Genomic DNA, 24435 nt, shown 5'->3' on the forward strand with positions numbered 1-24435 from the left:
TTCTGGTCCATGTTGCTGTGATTGCATCCTGCAATTCCTGCAGGTTTTTCAGGTGCACTTTCATACTGTAAATCTCCCATTCTACCACATCCCAAAGGTGTTCTATTGGATTCTGATCCAGTAACTTTGAAGGGGCGGCATGGTGGTGCAGTGGTTAGCTCTGTCACCTCACAACAAGAAGGTTCCGGGTTCTAACCTCACGGCCACTGGGGTCCTTTCTGTGTGGAGTTTGCATGTTCTCCCCGTGTTCATGTAGGTTTCCCCCACTGTCTAAAGACATGCGGATAAGTAACTGGCTACTCTAAATTGCCCGTAGGTGTGAATGTGTGTATGAATGGTTGAGAGGAGAAAATCTTTATAATAATCCAGTAGAAGGCAACGGGAAACTACTACTATAATTCTTCCCTAGAAACTCTGATGACTGGAGCTGTCAGAGCAGCCACGTCACTGCAGTGATATAAGAGGGAGGGAGAACTTTGAGGGCTACGGAAGAACACTCAACTCATTGCCATGCCCAAGAAACCTGTTTGAGATGACTTTTGTTTTGTGACACGGTGTCATATCATGCTGGAAGTAGTCATTAGAAGATGGGTAAATTGTGGCCATGAAGGGATAAACATGGTCAGCAACAATACTTGAATATATGCTGTGGCATTCGAGCAATGTTAGATTGGTATTAATGGGCCCAAAGTGTTCCAAGAAAACATTCTCCACACCATAACACCACCTCTTCCTCCAGCCTGGACTGTTGGCAGGTTGGGTCCATGGATTCATGCTGTTAGCACCAAATTCTCACCCTACCATCTGTGTGCCTTGGCATAAATCAAGATTCATCAGAGCAGGCTAATTTTTTCCAGTTTTCAACTGTCCACTGTTTTGGTGAGCCTGTGCCCACTGCAGCAGAACCTTTTGTTATTGGCTGACAGAACTGGAACCGGGCATGGTCTTTTGGTTGTTGTAGCCCATCCACCTCAAGGTTTGAAGTGTTGTGCATGCTTTTCTTTGTACAGAGTGGTATCTGAGCTACTGAGATCTTTCTGTCAGCTCAAAACAGTCTGGCCATTGGCCTCTCTCAACAAGTTGTTTTCCTTCCACAAAACTGCTGCTCACTAAATGATTTTTCTTTATTGCACCATTCTGACTAAACTCTACAGACTGCTTTGCATAAAAAATCCATGGAGATCAGCGGTTATAGAAATATTTAAACCAGCATGTCTGGCATCAACAATCATGCCACAGTCAAAATCACTGAGCTCACATATTTTCCCCATTCTGATGGTTGATGTGAACATTATAGTATGTATCTGCATGATTTTATGGATTGCACTGCTGCCACGTTTGACTGATTAGATAATCGATGAATGAGTAGGTGTTCATAAAGTGTTGAGTATATAAGGGAAAAAATCAAGTTAAAACAACAATAAAAACCTGAAATGTAAATATGTATGTATTTACATTTAAATTTAAGTATGTAGGTAAAAACAGCTACCAAGGAATTGGATCTCATTACAAACGGACTGTCCCCTGTGGTTCACAGAAAGCATAGACACATGCCTTGGGTTAGGATACATCATCTAGCTGAAGATACAGATATACAAATTTCTGCCATTACTGGTTGCAGACGATGATGCAGCACATCCAACAACTATCCAAGTGTACCTGCTGTGTTGATATAACCCCTTGTCCCACCTCAGTAAAAGGTCATCCACTCTTGTAAGTTCATATGCATCATCTATGTGCTGGTTATAAGTCTCTCCTGGGTCTGGCCTAAAATAATATGTTGCAACATTCTGTACAGACAAGAGACGTTGGCGGTTTACCACTGGAAGTGCAAGAAAACCAGGGACTGAAATCATGAGTAAAGACAAACACTGAGTCATGAATCTTTAACACACACAAACACACAATTTATTCCTAACAAATAAGACACAAAACACACACACGCACACAAATGTTCTGAAGGACTCCACCCCACAAAAATGTAGGTCCTAAAGTAAAACCAGGTGAGCGCCACGGAACTAGACTATGATTTTGGAAGGAGTGTGAGGATGGTTTGTGGACGGATAACTGCTGTACCACTGTCTGTCAGTTTTCACACTTGGAAATAGAGATTGCAAAATTAAAGTAATTTAATTGAGTTAGAGAATATTGACAGAGAATTTTTGGGAGGCTAAGAATAATAGAAGCTCCCTAAATAAAGTCAATATTCACCTGTGGTGCCTATGATGCCAGCTGAAAGGTTTACTGTGGGTTTAAAAAAAAAATACATTTACCAAATTGTACTTTTGATGGAAATGCACAAAATTAATACTTCCTTAGTGTATATTCACATCTAAATCAGGTGTGTGTTAGTTTAATTAATTATATAGACAAGTGGTTTACTGGGAAATACACCACTTGTATTTTTCATACGAACTACAGTGGATATAAAAAGTGTACACACCCCATTAAAATGAATTTTTTTTTTTTACATCAGAAAAACCTGAGACCACAATAAATAATTTCAAAACTTTTCCCACATTTAATGTGACCTATAACCTGTACAATTCAATTGATAAACATCTGTTAGGGGGAAAAATAAAAAATGTACAATAAGCTGGTTGCATAAGTGTGCACACTCTTAAATACTTTGTTGAAGCACCTTTTGATTTAATCACAGCATTCAGTCTTTTTGGGTGGGAGTCTATCAGCCTGCCACATCTAAACTTGGCAATATTTGCCCACTCTTCCTTGCAAAAGTGCTCCAAATCTGTCAGGTTGCAAGGGCAGCTCTTGTGCCCAGCCCTCTTCAGGTCACCCCACAGATTTTCAATTGGATTTAGGTCTGGGCTTTGGCTGGGCCATTCCAAAACTTTAATTTTCTTCTGGTGAAAGCATTCTTTTGTTGATTTCAATGTATGCTTGGGGTCATTGTTGTGCTGAAAGATGAAATTCATCTTCAGCTTTCTAGCAGACACCTGAAAGTTTTGGGCCAAAATTGACTCTTATTTAGAACTGTTCATAATTCCCTCCACCTTGACTAAAGCCCCTGTTCCAGCTGAAGCAAAACAACCCCAAAACAGGATGCTACCACCACCACCATGCTTCATGGTATGGTGTTCTTTTGGTGATGTGCAGTGTTGTTTTTGCAGCAAACATACCTTTTGGAATTGTGGCCAAAAAGTTCAACCTTGGTTTTGTCAGACCATAACACATTTTCCCACATGCTTTTGGGAGAGTTGATGTATTTTTTTGCAAAATTTAGCCGGGCCTGGATGTTTTTTCTTTGTAAGAAAAGGCTTCTGTCTTGCGACCCTATCCCATAGTCCAGACATATGGAGAATACAGGAGATTGTCGTCACATGTAGTACACAACCAATACTTGCCAGAAATTCTTGCAGCTCCGTCAGTGTTGCTGTAGGCCTCTTGGCAGCCTCCCTGACCAGTTTTCATCTTGTCTTTTCATCAATTTTGGAGGGACGTCCAATTCTGGGTAATATCACTGTTGTCCCATATTTTCTCCACTTCTTGAGGATTGTCTTCACTGTGCTGCATGTTATATGTAATGCCATGGAAATGTTTTGTACCCTTCTCTTGACTGATACCTTTCAACAACGAGATCCCTTTGATGTTTTGTAAGCTCTCGGCGAACCATGGCTTTTGCTGGAGGATGCAATTGATTAAATGCCAGGAAGATCGTACTAGGACAGCTGAACTTTATTTAGGTTTAATCAGAGTAATTTTAATTGATGGCAGGTGTGGACCCAAAAAGACTGAATGCTGTAATTAAATCAAAAGGTGCTTCAAGAAAGTATGAGTTTAAGGGTGTGCACACTGATGCAACCAGCTTATGGTACTTTATTTTTTATGCATTCCCCCCGAACAGATTTGTTTGTTTTTCAATTGAATTGTACAGGTTATAGGTGTCACATTAAAGAGAGGAAAAGTTTGGAAATTATTTATCGTGGTCTCATTTTTTTACATCAGAAAAACCTAACATTTTAACGGGGTGTGTACACTTTTTATATCAACTGTGCGTATTTTTCAATATCCTCATTAGGGAGGATATCAATTAATTGTTTTGATTAACCTGAGTAATCTTTGTCTGTGAATGTGTCTATATAACAAAAAGAACATCACAGATTGGCTTGAAGATATGAAGTTTATCTTTTCGTGTTGGAAAAACTTGTATTTTTCATCCAAAATACATCCTGGACCTAAATTACATATTTTCCAAAATCTTCACTTCGATGATGTCACTTCCAATGTTTTCCTGCTCATTTGATGTACATTGTCAAAATGGCAACCCAGTTCAAAATTAAAATTCTTTTGATTAACTTTCTTTTTTTTTTGCAGGATGTGTCAATATAATAAAGAACATTAGATGGTGGTGCAAAAATATTTCACTCGTTCGCTCCATTCATTTCTGAAATATGTTCACCAATCAAAGATAAAATTCATATCTTCGTGCATTTTTATTTTTTGAAATTCAATAAAAACCTTATACAAAATGTGGACACACACACAATGTATATATAATGTGTGCGCGTGTGTATACACACACACATATTATATATATATATATATATATATATATATATATAAATAAAACACACACACACACACACACACACACAGGGGCAAAAAAGTATTTAGTCAGTCACCAATTGTGTAAGTTCTCCCACTTAAAAAGATGAGAGAGGCCTGTAATTTTCATCATAGGTATACCTCAACTATGAGAGACAAAATGAGAAAAAAAATCCAGAAAATCACATTGTCTGATTTTTAAAGAATTTATTTGCAAATTATGGTAGAAAATAAGTATTTGGTCAATAACAAAAGTTCATCTCAATACTTTGTTATATACCCTTTGTTGGCAATGACAGAGGTCAAACGTTTTCTGTAAGTCTTCACAAGGTTTTCACACACTGTTGCTGGTATTTTGGCCCATTCCTCCATGCAGATTTCCTCTAGAGCAGTGATGTTTTGGGGCTGTGCTGTCGCTGGGCAACATGGACTTTCAGCTCCCTCCAAAGATTTTCTATGGGGTTGAGATCTGGAGACTGGCTAGGCCACTCCAGGACCTTGAAATGCTTCTTATGAAGCCACTCGTTCATTGCCCGGGCGGTGTGTTTGGGATCATTGTCATGCTGAAAGACCCAGCCACGTTTCATCTTCAATGCCCTTGCTGATGGAAGGAGGTTTTCACTCAAAATCTCACAATACATGGCCCCATTCATTCTTTCCTTTACATGGATCAGTCGTCCTGGTCCCTTTGCAGAAAATCAGCCCCAAAGCACGATGTTTCCACCCCCATGCTTCACAGTAGATATGGTGTTCTTTGGATGCAACTCAGCATTCTTTCTCCTCCAAACACGACAAGTTGAGTTTTTACCAAAAAGTTCTATTTTGGTTTCATCTGACCATATGACATTCTCCCAATCCTCTTCTGGATCATCCAAATGCTCTCTAGCAAACTTCAGACGGGCCTGGACATGTACTGGCTTAAGCAGGGGGACACGTCTGGCACTGCAGGATTTGAGTCCCTGGCGGCGTAGTGTGTTACTGATGGTAGCCTTTGTTACTTTGGTCCCAGCTCTCTGCAGGTCATTCACTAGGTCCCCCCGTGTGGTTCTGGGATTTTTGCTCACCGTTCTTATGATCATTTTGACCCCACGGGGTGAGATCTTGCGTGGAGCCCCAGATCGAGGGAGATTATCAGTAGTCTTGTATGTCTTCCATTTTCTAATAATTGCTCCCGCAGTTGATTTCTTCACACCAAGCTGCTTACCTATTGCAGATTCAGTCTTCCCAGCCTGGTGCAGGTCTACAATTTTGTTTTTGGTGTCCTTTGACAGCTCTTTGGTCTTGGCCATAGTGGAGTTTGGAGTGTGACTGTTTTGAGGTTGTGGACAGGTGTCTTTTTTTATACTGATAACGAGTTCAAATAGGTGCCATTAATACAGGTAACGAGTGGAGGACAGAGGAGCCTCTTAAAGAAGTTGTTACAGGTCTGCGAAAGCCAGTAATCTTGCTTGTTCGTAGGTGATGAAATACTTATTTTACCGGGGAATTTACCAATTAATTAATTAAAAATCCTACAATGTGATTTCCTGGATTCTTCCCCCCATTCTGTCTCTCATAGTTGAAGTGTACCTATGATGAAAATTACAGGCCTCTCTCATCTTTTTAAGTGGGAGAACTTGCACAATTGGTGGCTGACTAAATACTTTTTTGCCCCACTGTATCTTTTCCTGATTTACCTTTGGCTCGCTGTGCTTTTTTGGTCAGTTTCCCATTGTAAATTTTTAGCCATTTTTGATTGGATGAACTTGACTTTCATAATTATTCATTTAATTAATGTCACTCGTGCCATTATTTCGCTCATGTTTTCACACTAATGGCTTTCCGTTTTTTATATATATATATATATATATATATACACACACACACACACACACACACACACAGAGTTAGGTCTGTATATGTTTGGACACTGACACAAATTTTGTTTTTTTACCTGTTTACTGAAACATATTCAAGTTATAGTTATATAATGGACATAAAGTCCAGACTTTCAGCTTTCATTTGAGGGTATCCACGTTAAAATTGGATGAAGGGTTTAGCAGTTTCAGCTCCTTAACATGTGCCACCCTGTTTTTAAAGGGACCAAAAGTAATTGGACAATTGACTCAAAGGCTATTTCATGGGCAGGTGTGGGAAATTCCTTCGTTATGTCATTCTCAATTAAGCAGATAAAAGGCCTGGAGTTGATTTGAGGTGTGGTGCTTGCATTTGGAAGATTTTGCTGTGAAGAAAACATGCGGTCAAAGGAGCTCTCCATGCAGGTGAAACAAGCCATCCTTAAGCTGCGAAAACAGAAAAAAAACCTCCGAGAAATTGCTACAATATTAAGAGTGGCAAAATCTACAGTTTGGTACATCCTGAGAAAGAAAGAAAGAAAGAAAGAAAGAAAGAAAGAAAGAACGAACTGGTGAACTCATCAGTGCAAAAAGACCTGGACACTCACAGAAGACAACAGTAGTGGATGATCGCAGAATAATTTCCATGGTGAAGAGAAACCCCTTCACAACAGCCAACCAAATGAACAACACTCTTCAGGAGGTAGGTGTATCAATATCCAAATCTACCATAAAGAGAAGACTGCATGAAAGTAAATACAGAGGGTTCACTGCACGGTGCAAGCCACTCATAAGCCTCAAGAATAAAAAGGCTAGATTGGACTTTGCTAAAAAAACATCTAAAAAAGCCAGCACAGTTCTGGAAGAACATTCTTTGGACAGATGAAACTAAGAGCAACCTCTACCAGAATGATGGAAAGAAAAAAGTATGGTGAAGGCGTGGTACAGCTCATGATCCAAAGCATACCACATCATCTGCAAAACACGGCGGAGGCAGTGTGATGGCTTGGGCATGCATGGCTGTTAGTGGCACTGGGTCACTAGTGTTTATGGATGATGTGACACAAGACAGAAGCAGCCAGATGAATTCTGAGGTATTCAGAGACATACTGTGTGCTCAAATCCAGCCAAACTGATTGGTCGGCGTTTCATAATACAGATGGGCAATGACCCAAAACATAAAGCCAAAGCAACCCAGGAGTTTATTAAAGCAAAGAAGTGGAATATTCTTGAATGGCCAAGTCAGTCACCTGATCTCAACCCAATTGAGCATGCATTTCACTTGTTAAAGACTAAACATCAGACAGAAAGGCCCACAAACAAACAGCAACTGAAAACCGGAGCAGTAAAGGCCTGGCAGAGCATTTAAAAGGAGGAAACACAGCATCTGGTGATGTCCATGAGTTCAAGACTTCAGGCAGTCATTGCCAACAAAAGGTTTTCAACCAAGTATTAGAAATGAACATTTTATTTACAATTATTTAATTTGTCCAATTACTTTTGAGCCCCTGAAATGAAGGGATTGTGTTTAAAAAAATGCTTTAGTTCCTCACATTTTTATGCAATCATTTTGTTCAACCCACTGAATTAAAGCTGAAAGTCTGAACTTCAACTGCATCTGAATTGTTTTGTTCACAATTCATTGTGGTAATGTACAGAACCAAAATTAGAAAAATGTTGTCTCTGTCCAAATATTTATGGACCTAACTGTATGTGTACACACACACACCTCATTTCCTGTCTTTTCTCATTCATTCTGTGTACTGCTGTTTGTACGTTGAAATATAGTGCCTGAAGATGATCCCCGTGTGGGATGGAAAACTTGCTATCGGAAACCGGCTTTTTGTTAGTTATTTTATATATATATATATATATATATATATATATATATATATATATATATATATATCCCTGTGATGACCTGGCGACTTGTCCAGGGTGTACCCCGCCTTTCGCCCGTAGTCAGCTGGGATAGGCTCCAGCTTGCCTGCGACCCTGTAGAAGGATAAAGCGGCTAGAGATAATGAGATGAGATATACACACACACACAAAACCCAAGGATCGCTGTTGGTGAATTACAAGAAAACTAAAATCTTCCAAGTCTCCAAAGGTCATTTAACCACAAATGTAAACACTTGACGTCTGCAAAATGCTACTACACCACTGACTAGAACCATGCTCTTTGGCCTGATGTAACAAAAATTGAGCTTTTTGGGAATTAACACTCAAGGTGGGTTTGGTGTAAAAAGAAGGATGGCTATAATGAAAAGAAACCTCTCCCAACTGGTATGGGAGGTGGAGGTTCGATGATGTTTTGGGACTGTTTTTCCTCCAAAGGCCCTGGAAACCTTGTTAGGATACATGGCATAATGGACTCCATGAAATACCAGGACATTTTAAATCAAAATCTGGCTGCCTCTGCCAAGAAACTAAAACTGGGTCGTCATTGGATCTTCCAGCAGGACAGTGATCCAAAGCATGTGTCCAAATCAACACAAAAATGGTTAGCTGACCGCTGAATCAAGCTTCTGCCATGGCCAGCTCCGTCCTCTGACCTGAACCCTATTGTAAACCTGTGGGCTATGAGCTGAAGAGGAAAGAGTACAAGAGAGGGCCTCGGGCCCCAGATGATCTGGAGAGATTCTGTAAAGAGGAATGCCCTGCTCTGTATCTTCAACCTTATAAAATGTTACAGAAAAACTCATGTTTTTTTTTTTCCACTGGCAAAAGGTTGTACAAAACTATTACATGCAGGAGTGCCAATAATAGTGGCACGTGTTTTTGTTTAAAATTATAATTTCTCAAAAAATATTGTTTTTCCTCTGAATAACTTTATTTAAAATAAAGGTTGGACTTTTCCTCATTGTCAGATGAAGCTACTTCACAAAAACATGGATTTTTCCCCCCCTTTACAAGGGGTGCCAATAATCATGGAGAGGTGGGTGGGGGGGGAGAGTTGGGACTGTCTGTATCCCTCACAAATTTAACATCCACTAAACTATTCTACATTAAAGCTGAACTGGTCATATACTGGTAATGCCAATAAACAAATAGGTCTTGTAGCAACGGTTCTTATTTCACATTTACGTCCCACCTATAGAGTGCTTTGAGGTCAGTGCGAACCCAGCGGCGGCCATATTGGAAGTCAAAGGTCGCTGTGTCAGTGCATTGTTGTTGTTCAGCGAAGCAAAAAGGGGTGACAATGCCGAATGTGTGTGTCATTGTTGGCTGCAGTAGCCGGGGGGAAAAGGGTGGCAAAAGCTTCCACAGACTCCCTAAAGTCGTGACTAACCAGGGAATTGCAGCACAGGAGAAAAGCGAGCGGAGGAGACGACAGTGGCTGGCTGCCATTAACCGATCAAATTTAGGACAACTTGACTGTATCCGGATTTGTTCTGATCACTTTGTGACAGGTAGGTTAAATTGTCTTGAATTTCATAGTTACTAAAATGTCATACAAACTATTATATTTTCTATGTACTTTCAGCAATGATTAATGGATATATTTGTCACATTAGGTAGCTTATGTCTACTGCAGTGCATTGTTGCATCAAATGGCATTTACGATCTAGGCCTAGTAATGTTTATGTACACATGCTTTAGTTCACAGAATGGACTCAAAGTCTCCTTTGAGTCTTTAACAAGTGAAATGCATGCTCAATTGGGTTGAGATCAGGTGACTGACTTGGCCATTCAAGAATATTCCACTTCTTTGCTTTAATAAACTCCTGGGTTGCTTTGGCTTTATGTTTTGGGTCATTGCCCATCTGTATTATGAAACGCCGACCAATCAGTTTGGCTGGATTTGAGCACACAGTATGTCTCTGAATACCTCAGAGTTCATCCGGCTGCTTCTGTCCTGTGTCACATCATCAATAAACACTAGTGACCCAGTGCCACTGGCAGCCATGCATGCCCAAGCCATCACACTGCCTCCACCGTGTTTTACAGATGATGATGTGGTATGCTTTGGATCATGAGCTGTACCATGCCTTCGCCATACTTTTTTCTTTCCATCATTCTGGTAGAGGTTGCTCTTGGTTTCATCTGTCCAAAGAATGTTCTTCCAGAACTGTGCTGGCTTTTTTAGATGTCTTTTTAGCAAAGTCCAATCTAGCCTTTTATTCTTGAGGCTTATGAGTGGCTTGCACCGTGCAGTGAACCCTCTGTATTTACTTTCATGCAGTCTTCTCTTTATGGTAGATTTGGATATTGATACGCCTACCTCCTGAAGAGTGTTGTTCATTTGGTTGGCTGTTGTGAAGGGGTTTCTCTTCACCATGGAAATTATTCTGCGATCATCCACTACTGTTGTCTTCTGTGAGTGTCCAGGTCTTTTTGCACTGATGAGTTCACCAGTGCTTTCTTTCTTTCTTTCTTTCTTTCTCAGGATGTACCAAACTGTAGATTTTGCCACTCTTAATATTGTAGCAATTTCTCGGAGGTTTTTTTTTTCTGTTTTCGCAACTTAAGGATGGCTTGTTTCACCTGCATGGAGAGCTCCTTTGACCGCATGTTTTCTTCACAGCAAAATCTTCCAAATGCAAGCACCACACCTCAAATCAACTCCAGGCCTTTTATCTACTTAATTGAGAATGACATAACGAAGGAATTTCCCACACCTGCCCATGAAATAGCCTTTGAGTCAATTGTCCAATTAATTTTGGTCCCTTTAAAAACAGGGTGGCACATATTAAGGAGCTGAAACTGCTAAACCCTTCATCCAATTTTAACGTGGATACCCTCAAATGAAAGCTGAAAGTCTGGACTTTATGTCCATTATATAACTATAACTTGAATATGTTTCAGTAAACAGGTAAAAAAAACAAAATTTGTGTCAGTGTCCAAATATATACGGACCTAACTGTAATTCAGACATTAAAACATTACTTTGAGGTTTTGTACAATTACAGTTATTCTGTTGTAGTGTTTTCAAATAAATGTTCAGGAAATGCATACCTGGAGAACTAGCATACAGATTCTTTTCTGTAATCATCCAACCTTCACTTCCAAATGGTCATTGAACATTTTGGCAAGGTATCCAATATTACTGTTCTAAATTACCAAAAATTAAAAATCTGACCATGAATAAAATACTGAAGCCACATGTCTTGCATTAATATTAGATGATTATTAGCCACTGTCCACAGTAGAACTATTAAAGTGGGTAGGGGTGGGAGAGACAAAGTAAAACTTTAAATGAAAATTCTAGGCAATATCTCTATGCGATTCTGCATTGGGATTATATGGATTCCCCGTCATAATAAAATTCTATTACAACCCCAATTCCAAAAAAGTTGGGACGTTGTGTAAGCTGTAAATAAAAACAGAATGCGATAATTTGCAAATCATGGAAATCCTTTATTTCACTGAAAATAGTACAAAGACAACCTATCAGATCTTGGAACTGAGAAATGTTATTGTTTTTTGAAAAATATATGCTCATTTTGAATTTAATACCAGCAACACATTAAAAAAAAAATTGGGACAGGGGCATGTTTACCACTGTGTTGCATTATCTCTACTTTTAACACCACTCTAAACATTTGGGAACTGAGGAGACCAACTGCTGTAGTTTTGAAAGGCAAATGTCCCATTCTTGCCTGATATACAGTTTCAGTTGCTCAAGTTTGGGGTCTCCTTTGTTGTATTTTGCACTTCATATTGTGCCAAATGTTTTAAATGGGAGACAGATCTGGACTGCAGGCAGGCCAGTTTAGCACCTGGACTCTTTTACTACGGAGCCATGCAGTTTTAATGTGTGCAGAAAAGGGTTTGGCATCATCTTGCTGAAAGAAGGAAGGCCTTCCCCGAAAAAGATTTTGTCTGAATGGCAGCATATTGCTTTGAAACATGTATATATCATTCAGCATTAATGAAACCTTCCCAGATGTACAAGCTACCCATGTCATGTGCACTAATGCACCTTCATACTATCACAGATGCTGGCTTTTGAACTGTGCACTGATAACAAGCCAGATGGTCCCTCTCCTCTTTAGCCTGGAGGACATGATGTCTAGGATTTCTAAAAATAATTTCTAATTTTGATTCGTCAGACCTTGGGACAATTTTCCACTTCGCCTCAGTCCATCATAAAAGAGCTTGGGCCCAGAGAAGGTGGCAGTGTTTCTGGATATTGTGTATATATGGTTTTAACTTGCATTTGTGGATGCAGTAATAAACTGTTTTCACAGACGATGGTTTTCTGAAGTGTTCCTGAGCCCATACAGTGATTTCCACTACAGACACGTCTGCTTTTAATACAGTGTCACCTGAGGGCCTGAAGATCACAGTCATCCAATGTCAGTTTTCAGCCTTGTTTCTTGCATACAGAGATTTCTCCAGATTCTCTCAACCTTTCAATGATATTATGTACCATAGATTATGTGATCCCCAAATTCTTTGCAATTTTACATTGAGGAACGTTATTCTTAAATTGTTGCACTGTTTGCCCATGCAGTCTTTCAAAGAGTGGTGACCCCCTCCCCATCTTTACTTCTGAGAGACCGAGTCTCTCTGAGATGCACTTTTTATACCCAATCATGTTACTGACCTGTTGCCAGTTAACCAAATTAGGTTTTTTTTTTTTAGCATTACACAATTTTGTCAGTCTTTTGTTGCCCTGTCCCAACTTTTTTGAAATATGTTGCTGACATCAAATTCAAAACGAGCATATATTTTTCAAGAAACAACAACATGTCAGTTTCAACATTCGATATATTGTCTTTATACCATTTTCAATGAAATGTAGGTTTTCCATGTCTTTCAAATCTTCACATTGTTTTTTTTAGTGTCCCAACTTTTTTGGAATTGGGGTTGTAATAATAATAAATAATAATACCCTTTGTAATAATAATAATCCTTTAGAAATGTTCTCCCTTTATAAGAATGGGGAATTGTTATACTGAAATTTGCTTGTGTTGAGACAGTTATAATATTGTTGTAGGTTGTTCTGCTGATATGCCTGGAATTATGCCTGATGTTACATGAATTTAAAATCATAGATCTTTCAACTTTTCTAGTATTACAGTTTTGAGTAGTGCACTGAACCAACTCAACCCTCCCTTTAGAAAATTAAAATGATCACAAAAGCCAGCAATGACTTGAATGGATTTGTATATTGAAAAAAAGACTATGTGCATCCAAGCCCAGAAGAAACAATACAATAACTGTACTACAGGAGCTTAAAGAATCTGTTCAAGATATTTTTAAAGATCAGTGAGGGGGGAAAAAAAAAGGAATAAAAATTCTGCAGAACTACTCCTTCCACACCACTGCTGATGATCTAGCAAGCTGCAGGAAAAAGTTGAAGTAGGGCACAAAAACAAGTCTTCTGTTGCCACATTCTCTCTGACTCCAGGTGTTAGATGCTGTCATAATCAGAGTTTCGTCTGCAGCTGACCACCATCCATTCAGCCATGAAGAAAGAGAGGGTGCCAGTGAAGCCCAAGAGTACCATAATGAGCAGTTGCCAGTGTAGCTGGAGATAATTACTGTAAAAGAACGCCAGAGCTGCAGCGATGGACTGCAGAGAGGATGGCAATAGAACATGATTTACCATCCCAATAAAAAAAAAAATATTCTGTTAAACAGTCAAGCTTACTCACATATTAGGCCTTTTCACATTTTCATATTACAGTAACTGCTTAACCATTTTCAATATAAAACACTAAATTATTGCATATTTGTAATTCTATTGCATTATACTCCCCCCCCCCCCCGAAACAGGGTCTTCACTCTTATCCACAAAGGGCCAGTGTGGCTACAGGCTTTCATTCCACCCAAATAGGAAGTACACTTGATGGCTGACTGCAGACCAAGATTAACCGATTAAACAAGTGGAATCAGGCACACTGTGCAGATAACACAGAAGACCCATGCATTATAGAGTCAGGTCTATAAATATTTAGACAAAAAAAAAAAGTTAGTTATTTTAGGATATTACATGGTGGGACGAAGATATGAAATTTATTTCACGAGTGAGCAAACCAATGAAATATTTTTCAATACAAGCTAAACTTCATATCTTTATGCCACCATGTAATATTCTTTTTACTACATTGACCCCCACAAAAAATACACAAGTTAATCAAAAGAATTTTAATTTTGAACCAGTTCACCATTTTGGCCACTTGTGTCAAGTTAAGGCCAATTTATGCTGACAACCCAGTCCTCGCAGATGGCGTCGCAGATAGCGTCTGCGTAGCCCCCCCCCACCTTCGCAGACGCTCTGCGCGCACCTCCCAAAAATTGTGACCACCGCAGAAGCCTCGCAGACAGCGTCGCAGACAAGAGGGCTCTGATTGGTCCACTCTACATCTGCTGTACACGCACTTCCGCTTCCCTACTTTCCCGGTTTGTTTTGTTTTCACGACCGCCATTTTTAAAAAACACGAGCGAAGATGAAGAAGCACGAAGGAGCGGTTGATCGAGGAAGTGAGGAAGTACGTACATCTATACGACTCCAGTTCTAGTCATTATAAGTAACGGGAGGATAAACACTAACCACACCCACCAACTACTCCTAGCGATTTCGCGCCCCCTTGCGTTGTGGCAGTGAATAACATCACGCATGCCTATTACTCCCCGCTCAACGATAAATTACAACTGTCTGCGAAAAGCTATCTGCGAAAGCCTTGTCGCAAGAGCATGCAAAGGCCCTTAGTGAGAAAGCACTGGAAGTGAGGTCAACAATATCCTCACGAGTGAAGATAACGGAAAATGTTACTCAGCTCCAGGATGATGTTCACATGAAAAATGAGTTCAACGTGTAATTTTTTTTTTATTATTAGAGACATCCACAAACTATGCAAGTTAATCAAAACAATTCATCAGTAAGGATATGGAAAACATGTTACTCAATGTCCTGGATGTAGTTTGTATGAAAAATATGAGTGATGCATTTCCCAGTAAAACACTGGTGTGTGTATATTTATTATTTAAAAAAAAAAAATTTGCCATGAAAGTGAGTCGTATATGCACTGACAGACGATGAGGCATATTGCACCAAGTCAGCTATGGACCCTTTTCACGTGACGTCACGACAAACGCGGCCGCCATTTTGGACGTGTACTACCAGTAGTTTACCACAGCCAACATTGAGGAATGGCAGCAAAGAAAGTTTTTACTTTCAGCAAGACTTCCATCATGCCACTATATTGTTGTGCACCTGGATGTAGTAACCATCAACAAACAAGGCAAGGGTTATCATTTTATCGGATCCCGACGGAGAAGATGGATAGCGGCCATTAACAGATTGGCAGCCCTCGGCATACCAACACTTGTGTAGTGACCACTTTGTTGGAGGTAAGACGAATAAAATTAGCCAGAAAAGGCATTACATTGCTGTTAACATTCTGTGGCGGCGAGTGTGTAACCAAATAGGCTAAAATAACCCATTGTAACCTCTTTGTTCTTCTGTAGTAGCTATTGTTGACTAGCTAATATCAACAAGTAGCTGGTATGTTACTGTAGAAATGTTTACGTTCAGTCATTTGGATGACTGTTAAAACCTTTCAGTCTCAAGTTTTTCCCTTTACTGTATTTACTAGTTTACTGTAATTATGATCCGGCAGCTATTTACACCGGATCCAGTATAAATAGCTGCCAGAGCCAACATCCGAGGTTCCGGAGCGCACTCCGGCTTGCTCTCCCTCAAATTAAGCAGCGCGCGCGCCGGCTTGCTCCCGGAGTGCTCCGGCCGAGGTTCCCCTCAAATTAAGCAGCGCGCGCCGGCTTGCTCCCGGAGTGCTCCGGCCGAGGTCGCCCTCAAATTAAGCAGCGCGCTCCGGCTTGCTCCGGAGCAAGCCGGAGCGCGCTCCGGAACCTCAGCCGGAGCACTCCTGGAGCAAGCCGGAGCGCGCTCCGGAACCTCGGACGTTGGCGTGTATGGCGATGGGTTTTTAACGACATAGGTATACAGATCATGTGGGCCGAAGTCAGGTAAAGACGAGGGCTTCGTGTACTTCCGTACGTCAGTGAACAATCCTGGTGGAAGCAGGTAAACGTCGTTCTCTAAGCCTGCTAACCTCAATTTTTGCAAATACCTCTCCCTCTGCTCGCCCTGTAAATGCCCTACGTCGCTGGACAGTGAAGGTGTTTTCTGCATCTCGCTCCTTTTTCTTTTATGTTTTTCGTTTGTCGCCTTCCTCGCATTCAAACTGATTCGAGCCGAAGTCCACTACATGTCCAAAATGGCGGTCGCGTTTACGAAGGTCACGTGACTGAAAAGGGTCTATAAGCCATATATGCTGAAATTGAGTGGAATAAGGGTTTTATTCTATCTACAGTCACTGGATTTCGAGAAAGAGCATTTTTATTTTTTGCAAATTCAATAAATATAAACTTTATACAAAATGTCCAACAAAATAATTTCCATTTAGAATGTACAATGGACCAGCAAACTGACAGTAGCAATTCGTGAAAAATGCTACAATAATTCTTGACCCCCCCCCCAAAAAAAATTAATAAAAATATATTCTTAACATCAAATACCTTCATTCCATATTTTGTTGCTTTTTTATTTTTATTTTTGGGGTTTTGCTTTCCAAGAGTTTATTTTGTCTTCAGTTGGTTCAGTAACATGGGCCACCATTTTTTTCTTCTTTTTACCGCCACTAACTGGGCTGAAGTGTGTGAAGTTTTTTTTTTTTTTTTGGGGGGGGGGGGGGGGAGGAGTTGAGTAGCCAATCAGAGCGTGCAATTCCTCATCCAGTGAATGTGGACAGAATGAATTATATATAAATAAAATCTGATAATTTAATTCAACTCCTATACCATGACCAAATATTTATGGACCTTATTGTGAAGGGTTATGAAGTTCCCAATGGATAGTCAATATTTAAAGTTAACAATCTGATGCATGTAACGTTAATTCACTTTGGACCAACAGTTTAATACCAAACAATGTCTTTTCGGTGAAGTGACAAAACTAGGCAACAGTCTGTTCACAACACATAACATCACTTAAAAAATGCTGTAATCTTGACTCCTTAAAATCATTAAATATGATAATGATGAATACGAGAAAATCTGAGACTAAAGCGTCAGAAATTCCAAGATTAGAAAGTCACAAATTAAATTTTTTTTTTTTTGGGGGGGGGGGGGGGGGGGGGTGTTAGAGAACCCCTCATGCTTCTTGGCCATAGTGCAATCTGGGAAACCTAGGATGAAATCTCAGCACTTTATTCTTTTATATTGCATGATGAGGGAGGAAAGACTGCACTTCCTATAACCATCAGCTCAGCTGTTTTAAAGTAACAGACGAGAAAAATCCATGCACTGAAAGTAACGAGAAACTGAACTTGCACAATAATTCAAAATTTATAGACCGCTAAGGACAAAAGGACACCGATAGATAAATCTGTGCAGTTTATATATTCATCTCCAGTTGCATCCCGGAAGCGCAAAAAAAACAAAAAAAACAAAAAAAAAAAACACGCTTCCTGGCTTCCCAGCTGTAATGCATTCTGGGAAATGCAGTTGAGAATCTCTTAATGCAGTATATTCTCTTATACTGCATGATCAAATAGGAAAGACTGCATTTCCTAAAACTCTCGGCTCAGCTGTGGTGTGATCTCATTGATCAAACCTTGCAAAGTGAAGCAATCTGGTTCCTTGACCCCAAACTATTTTTCCAAGATTCTCACCCCCATAAATTTGTGACTTTTTAATCTCATAATTTGAGTCCCTCCCCCCTTTTCAAATTCAGTTAGGCAGAATCATGTTTTCATGATTTGGAGCGCAGGATGCCTGCGGAGCCGAGCGTATCCGTGTATTGGCGTTGCTGTGTGCACGCGAATCGTGTATTGGCGTTGCTGTGTGCACACTAATCGTTTTAAAAACGTTAATCTGATGATCCGCTGATACGGTCTAATGTAAACCCCACCTCTGTTGCTATGTGTAATTTGCCAGCCCTGTTCCACCTGATCCATCAGTGGAAGGGGACCATCATAGAGGCATTACTTACAAGATTTGATTTGAGTGGTGGGCTATTCTCTACATAATAGCAACATTAACATGGTAATGTGTGTGGTGCTGGCACAAATGTATTAAGTGCAGCAGGGCTGCTGGTGTTTTTAAACACATACTGGCCAATTTACTAGACAGGTACTTTGTTAGAACACCTTTGTATGCAAACATTCAGAAAATACAGATAATCTTTTTCTAAGCATAACTGGAGTCAGTCATTCTCTAGGACTGCATTTGGAATGTCCACTTGTCCACTCACTACATACTGTTGGCATTATTTTGAAGACTCACTAGGGCAGGGGTGTCAAACCTGATCCATAAAGGGCCATGTGGCTGCAGGTTTTCATTCCAGCCATGCAGCAGCACACCTGACTTGGCTCATTCAATCAACTGAACTGTCTTCACACAGTCAAATACTTGCAGCCACACCCACCCTTGATTAAAGGGTGGGTGTGTCAGTTGATTGAATAAGCCAAATCAGGGTGCTGCTGCATGGCTGGAATGAAAACCTGCAGCCACACGGCCCTTTATGGATCAGGTTTGACACCCCTGCACTAGGGCATAAGGACAGATAGCTGTTGATGCATTTCAGACACTAGAGGGATGTTATTATGCCTCTACATAATCATGCACCAAATATTCATAATTATTTTCTCTGTTGCATAAACAAATGCCAGAACATAATGAATTTAGAAACTCATTACACAATCTGATAAAATATGTACAGTACCAATCAACAGTTTGGAAACACCTAATTCAATGTTTTTTCATTTTTTATTAAATCAAGAGAAATAATGATGGACTCATTTCTCTTTACCTAGTTGAGTGGTTCTTGACATATGGATTATTACAGTTGCCAAGTAGGGCCATTTACTGTATTATTATTCACCATTTATTATCTGATGGTCTAATACCTTAAAATGGCAAGAAATTGCACTAATTAACTTTTGACAAGGCACATCTGTTAATTGAAAAAGTATTCCAAGTGACTACCTGGTTAAGATAATGCTATCTAAAATGAAACATCTTGTTTTCTAAACGCTTTTTTTAACCACCTAATTCCATGTTATTTCATAGTTTTGATGTCTTCATTATTGTTCTACAATGTAGAAAATAGTCAAAATACAGAAAAACCTACAAACCCCATTTCCAAGAAAAAAAAAAGCTAGAATATTTTCCAAAATGCAATAAAACAAAAACCTGTGATTTGTTAATTTCACATTAACCTTTCCTTTTGTCCGTTAAAGTCTTTCAATAATTTTTCTGACTAACTTAATTGTATTTTGTAAATAAAATTAAATTAGGATTTGATGCCTGCAAAACACACACACACACACACACACACACACACACACACACACACACACACACAAAAAAAAATATTGGGACAGAGGCATTATTACCATTGTGTTACATCACCTTTACTTTTAATCAGATGGGAACTGAGGATACTAATTGTTGTAGTTTTGCAATTGAAATTTTTGTCCATTCTTGCTTGATACGAGACTTCAGCTGCTCAACAGCCCACGGTCTCGGTTGTCCAATTCTCCTCTTCATGTTGTGCCAGACATCCTCAAATAGGAGACAGACCTGGACTGGCAGCAGGCGAGTCAAACCCACGCACTCCATATCTATGAAGCCACGCTGTTTTCACACATGCAGAATGAGGCCTGGCATTGTCCTGCTGAAATAAGCATGGACTTCCAAGGAAGAGCTGTCACCTTGATGGCAACATGCATCTCTCTAAAATCCCAATATACGCCCACTATTAAAAATCATTTCTGTGTCATTTGTCAGTTAAATAAAGCTTCACATGAATTAATCACATTTTTGTTTTTACATGCATTTTTGAAATTATCCCAACTTCTCCAGAAAGGGGTTTGTATGAATGAGTAGGTGTGTCCAAACTTTTGGCTGGTACTGTATTTAGCGTCATGGTTAAGATTGAATAATTTAAGTCAATTATTCATTCATTTAATTTTCTGTACTGCTTATTGACTGTGGGTCACGAGGCAGCTTGAGCAAATCCCAGCTGATGTTGGGTGAGAGGCAGGGTATTTGGACGGGCTGTCAATCAATCATAGGGCCTCTTAAAATTGAATGCGTTTTATCCTCCCTGGTATGTTTGCTAATCTGTTATGTAATCTTCATGGTGCAATTAATTTTTTGATTTTTTTTTTTTTTGGGGGGGGGGGGGGGGGGGGGGGGGGGGGATGACACACCAGAATATGGTGTGAATATCCAACACTAACATTTTTGGATAAGTACAACTCATCTCTCTTCACAACATTGAAATAAAAACAATTATTAAAAACTTGACAACTCGTGACTGACCACAATGTATGACAGTCTGTGTCAACCAACGTAGAGTACAGCTTCTATACATTATGTTTTGGTGTACCTCATGATTTCGTAGAGCACTACAGAATGAATGAAATTTATAGTTGAAAATTCAAACAGCACTACAAAATGGCCAATTCACTATATAGTGAATTGATATAGTGAGTGGATATTGTGAGTGGATATTTTGAATACAACATACGAGTGCTGCTAGGATTTTTAAACACTTCATTGATGATGATAGACTGAGTACAGTCCACCAACCAAAGGGGGGAGAAAAAGAAAGGTCTGGTCAGTGGCAGTTTGGGGAGTCAAATGACCCTAAACCATAACCAAGTCATTGCTTGTTTACCGCAATGCATTATGGGCGATACCTGGGGTCAGCTCCACTGTATTGTTTACTTTCACCCTTATTAAACACTGCATTGTTCTGTCTAATCGGTTTTAACCGTGCCCAAAGCGAATTGCTGTGTGGCTTACTCCGTCTCCAAAACAAAAAAGCTCAAATCAGCTACTGAATCGAAATGGACAAGTCTTTGTAGCTTACATTTCTCTGGTGGGAAAAAGACATATTTAAACTATGACCCAGCAATATTTCCATGGTCTGCAGAATGGCCTTTGGTTACAGAAGATTAACACAACACTATTCATCATCTGAAACTAGCAATATTCTAAAGCACTCAGCAGCCAAATGAGCCTGTCGGACCGATAAAACTCCCAAACCACGAAGGGTTATCATTCGAGTATGTATAATATTCAGTGTACCTCACTAGCAGCATTTATTAATGCATCACCATCTGGGCCACATACGTATCGACTTAAACAGTGGATTAAGTCCTTCACCCTGTAAAACACTAAAAATTAAGTTCAATCCATGTTCAAAATAAATCCAGATTAGACTTACAAAATAGTTCATTTCTTAAGATTTGACGAGATGTAGCAAAATGTTTCAAAATTAGGAATTTAGCATACAAATTATTGATGTTGTTCACACATTTTCGTTGATTAAGCCTATATAATATTAAAAAAAAAAAAAAAAAGTTTTGCTATACCTGGTCATAGGACCTGGCAGTAGGCCTATCAATGTAACGTCGCCATGAACACTACAGACATTACAGCCAATTTCAGAGAGGCTCCATACAATTCCCGATATTCAGATACATTTGTTTTCTCGATAAAGTTTAGCTTTATTGAGAAATATACATCCTCAGAAATAAGACACTGAGATTTGATGTTGTACAGTGAAGTAGACTCAGCCTGGACTCCCATTTTTCTCACCAAGCTTGATTTGGATTCCGATTTTCCTGCTGTAAACCCTCAACATGTTATCCAGCTCTTTAAATCACCAATTTCATTGTCTTCCATGACAGAGCACAGCAAAAATCACTCCTCTACATCGCTCTCACATCAAATTAATCTTACATCCGTCATATCGCGCAACTAATGACCCCGGCTATCTCCCACAATGCACTGCGGTAAACAAGTGATGACGTAGTTACAGTGGTGCTTGAAAGCTTGTGAACCCTTTAGAATTTTCTATATTTCTGCATAAATGTGACCTGAAACATCAGATTTTCATACAAGTCCTAAAACATGGTTTTCCCCAAAGCGTTTTAGCGTATCGGGCCCGATACGCTTGCTCTGCCTGCCGATACGCTTAGTCGCTTTAGTTAAAATCCGATACTCTTAGATTTATACCGATACGTTAAATTTCCTACCCACAAGTAACTAGATATATAGGAGAGCAAACAACAGATCCATTTACATACTGATTGATATTTGTGTTAAACAAGCGGTCTTTTTTTCCCAATGTTTGTGTTGATTCTGTCAAAGTAATATGACCGCGTGGTATGATGTAAACAAACTAATCTGTTGGCTATGTCAAGATCACGTGTTCAAACCATCCAATAAAAACATTGAAAGAAAACATCAGACATCCCAGAAGTTTCCGATTCATTATAAGCAATCTCATTGGCTGCTGATGTTGTCCCCCACCAGACGGACAAAGCCGACGGATTTTAATAAGCTAGAAGATGACTCGCTGGACAAATTAATCCACATCAGCATGGATGACAGCGAGATGGACTATGAGAGGGTTGCCCAACATTGGGCCAAGCAAAAGCCAAGGAGAATTAATCTGCTTTAAAGGAGTAGAAAACTTAATCCATTAGTTTGGGTTTGCCGAAAGATTATGTGCTTATAAACACACTCACGAAGTGAAGTTGTCCAAATGTGTCAAATACAGCATAATTTCAAATAATAATCATAAGCAGTTTTGGCAGTGTGATGTCACTGGGATCCATTTAACAAAAGAAGGCTCCGGATTATTCTTTTGTTAAAGGCTCACAGTGACCTCACACTGCCAAATATGCTTATCATTATTATTCGCAATTATGCTACATTTGACACTTATAAACAAATTCCCTTCATGAAATGTGTTTAAAAGTACATAGTCTTTCTGCAAACTTAAACTGTAGAAATTAAGTTCTTTTTTCCTTTAAATACATGTTTTAATCTTAATCTAGTCCATTTAATAAAAAGTGCCAAAATTTAAACTTTATAATATGCAGTTGCCTTACTTTTCTTTTCAGTGCATCTTAGTTATGAGTCAAAATTTGCTAATGGGTAATAATGGTGAGAGACGTATAAAAAAAAAATCATCTCCATCCACTATTTTAAACATAAATTGGATATTTTTTGGTTTAAATAAAATATTGCTCTAAGAAATAATGTTGACAACTTCAGATATCACAAGCTATATTTCTCATCTCATCTCATTATCTCTAGCCGCTTTATCCTTCTACAGGGTCGCAGGCAAGCTGGAGCCTATCCCAGCTGACTACGGGCGAAAGGCGGGGTACACCCTGGACAAGTCGCCAGGTCATCACAGGGCTGACACATAGACACAGACAACCATTCACACTCACATTCACACCTACGGTCAATTTAGAGTCACCAGTCAACCTAACCTGCATGTCTTTGGACTGTGGGGGAAACCGGAGCACCCGGAGGAAACCCACGCGGACACGGGGAGAACATGCAAACTCCACACAGAAAGGCCCTCGCCGGCCCCGGGGCTCGAACCCAGGACCTTCTTGCTGTGAGGCGACAGCGCTAACCACTACACCACCGTGCCGCCCTCACAAGCTATATTTTCCCAATAAAATCATGAATTAATTTTTTGAAGTTGGTGAATTTTAGACACCCGACCGTAACAGTTCTGACTAACCAACTTCGACAAGGTTTGATTGCTATACAACTTATTGTCGGAATTAAATCAACTACACTCCATAAAACAGGTTTACTGAAGTGTTTAAAAAAACCACATACAATGGGCCTGCACATTTTCTAAACACGAAAAAATCATTTTAAAAAAAAAGACCCTTATGCACGTTACTGTGTCCGTCAGAAGTCAACATCAACTTGTGAATAAGAATATTCCAACTAAAAACATTAATATAGAACAATATATGTAATCAAATCACTTTAATATAAAAGCACCAATTGATTTATAATTAATTCTCGCCTTGGAATCTGCCTGTTTTCAAAATACATCGATGGTAAAATCAAAGGATCGCTGTCTGTCAGAAAATAACGTACACAAGACTGTATCGTACATCTCCGACCGGCATAGCACCGCATGATACACAAACCTCCAGGAAATCCACACTACCACAAGTTTTGATGACATCATCGCTTTCCGAGAAGATGGAGAAAATGGCCG

The 24435-nt window shown here is 39.5% G+C and overlaps 1 protein-coding gene across 4 annotated transcripts in view; it reads right to left on the reverse strand.

Annotated features, from left to right (window-relative positions):
• Nucleotides 1-13500: 13500 nt before the first annotated feature.
• The window catches only part of mfsd11 (major facilitator superfamily domain containing 11), a 54393-nt gene continuing 43458 nt past the window's right edge, over nt 13501-24435 (reverse strand). For all 4 annotated transcript variants that reach the window (XM_060901437.1, XM_060901439.1, XM_060901438.1 and 1 more), the window contains one exon: nt 13501-13926. In XM_060901437.1, the coding sequence (XP_060757420.1) occupies nt 13765-13926 (162 nt within the window). In that variant the 3' untranslated portion in view covers nt 13501-13764. The remainder of the gene's footprint in view (nt 13927-24435) is intronic.

This window comes from Neoarius graeffei, chromosome 20 (genome assembly GCF_027579695.1).
Source record: "Neoarius graeffei isolate fNeoGra1 chromosome 20, fNeoGra1.pri, whole genome shotgun sequence".
Taxonomy (NCBI): domain Eukaryota; kingdom Metazoa; phylum Chordata; class Actinopteri; order Siluriformes; family Ariidae; genus Neoarius; species Neoarius graeffei.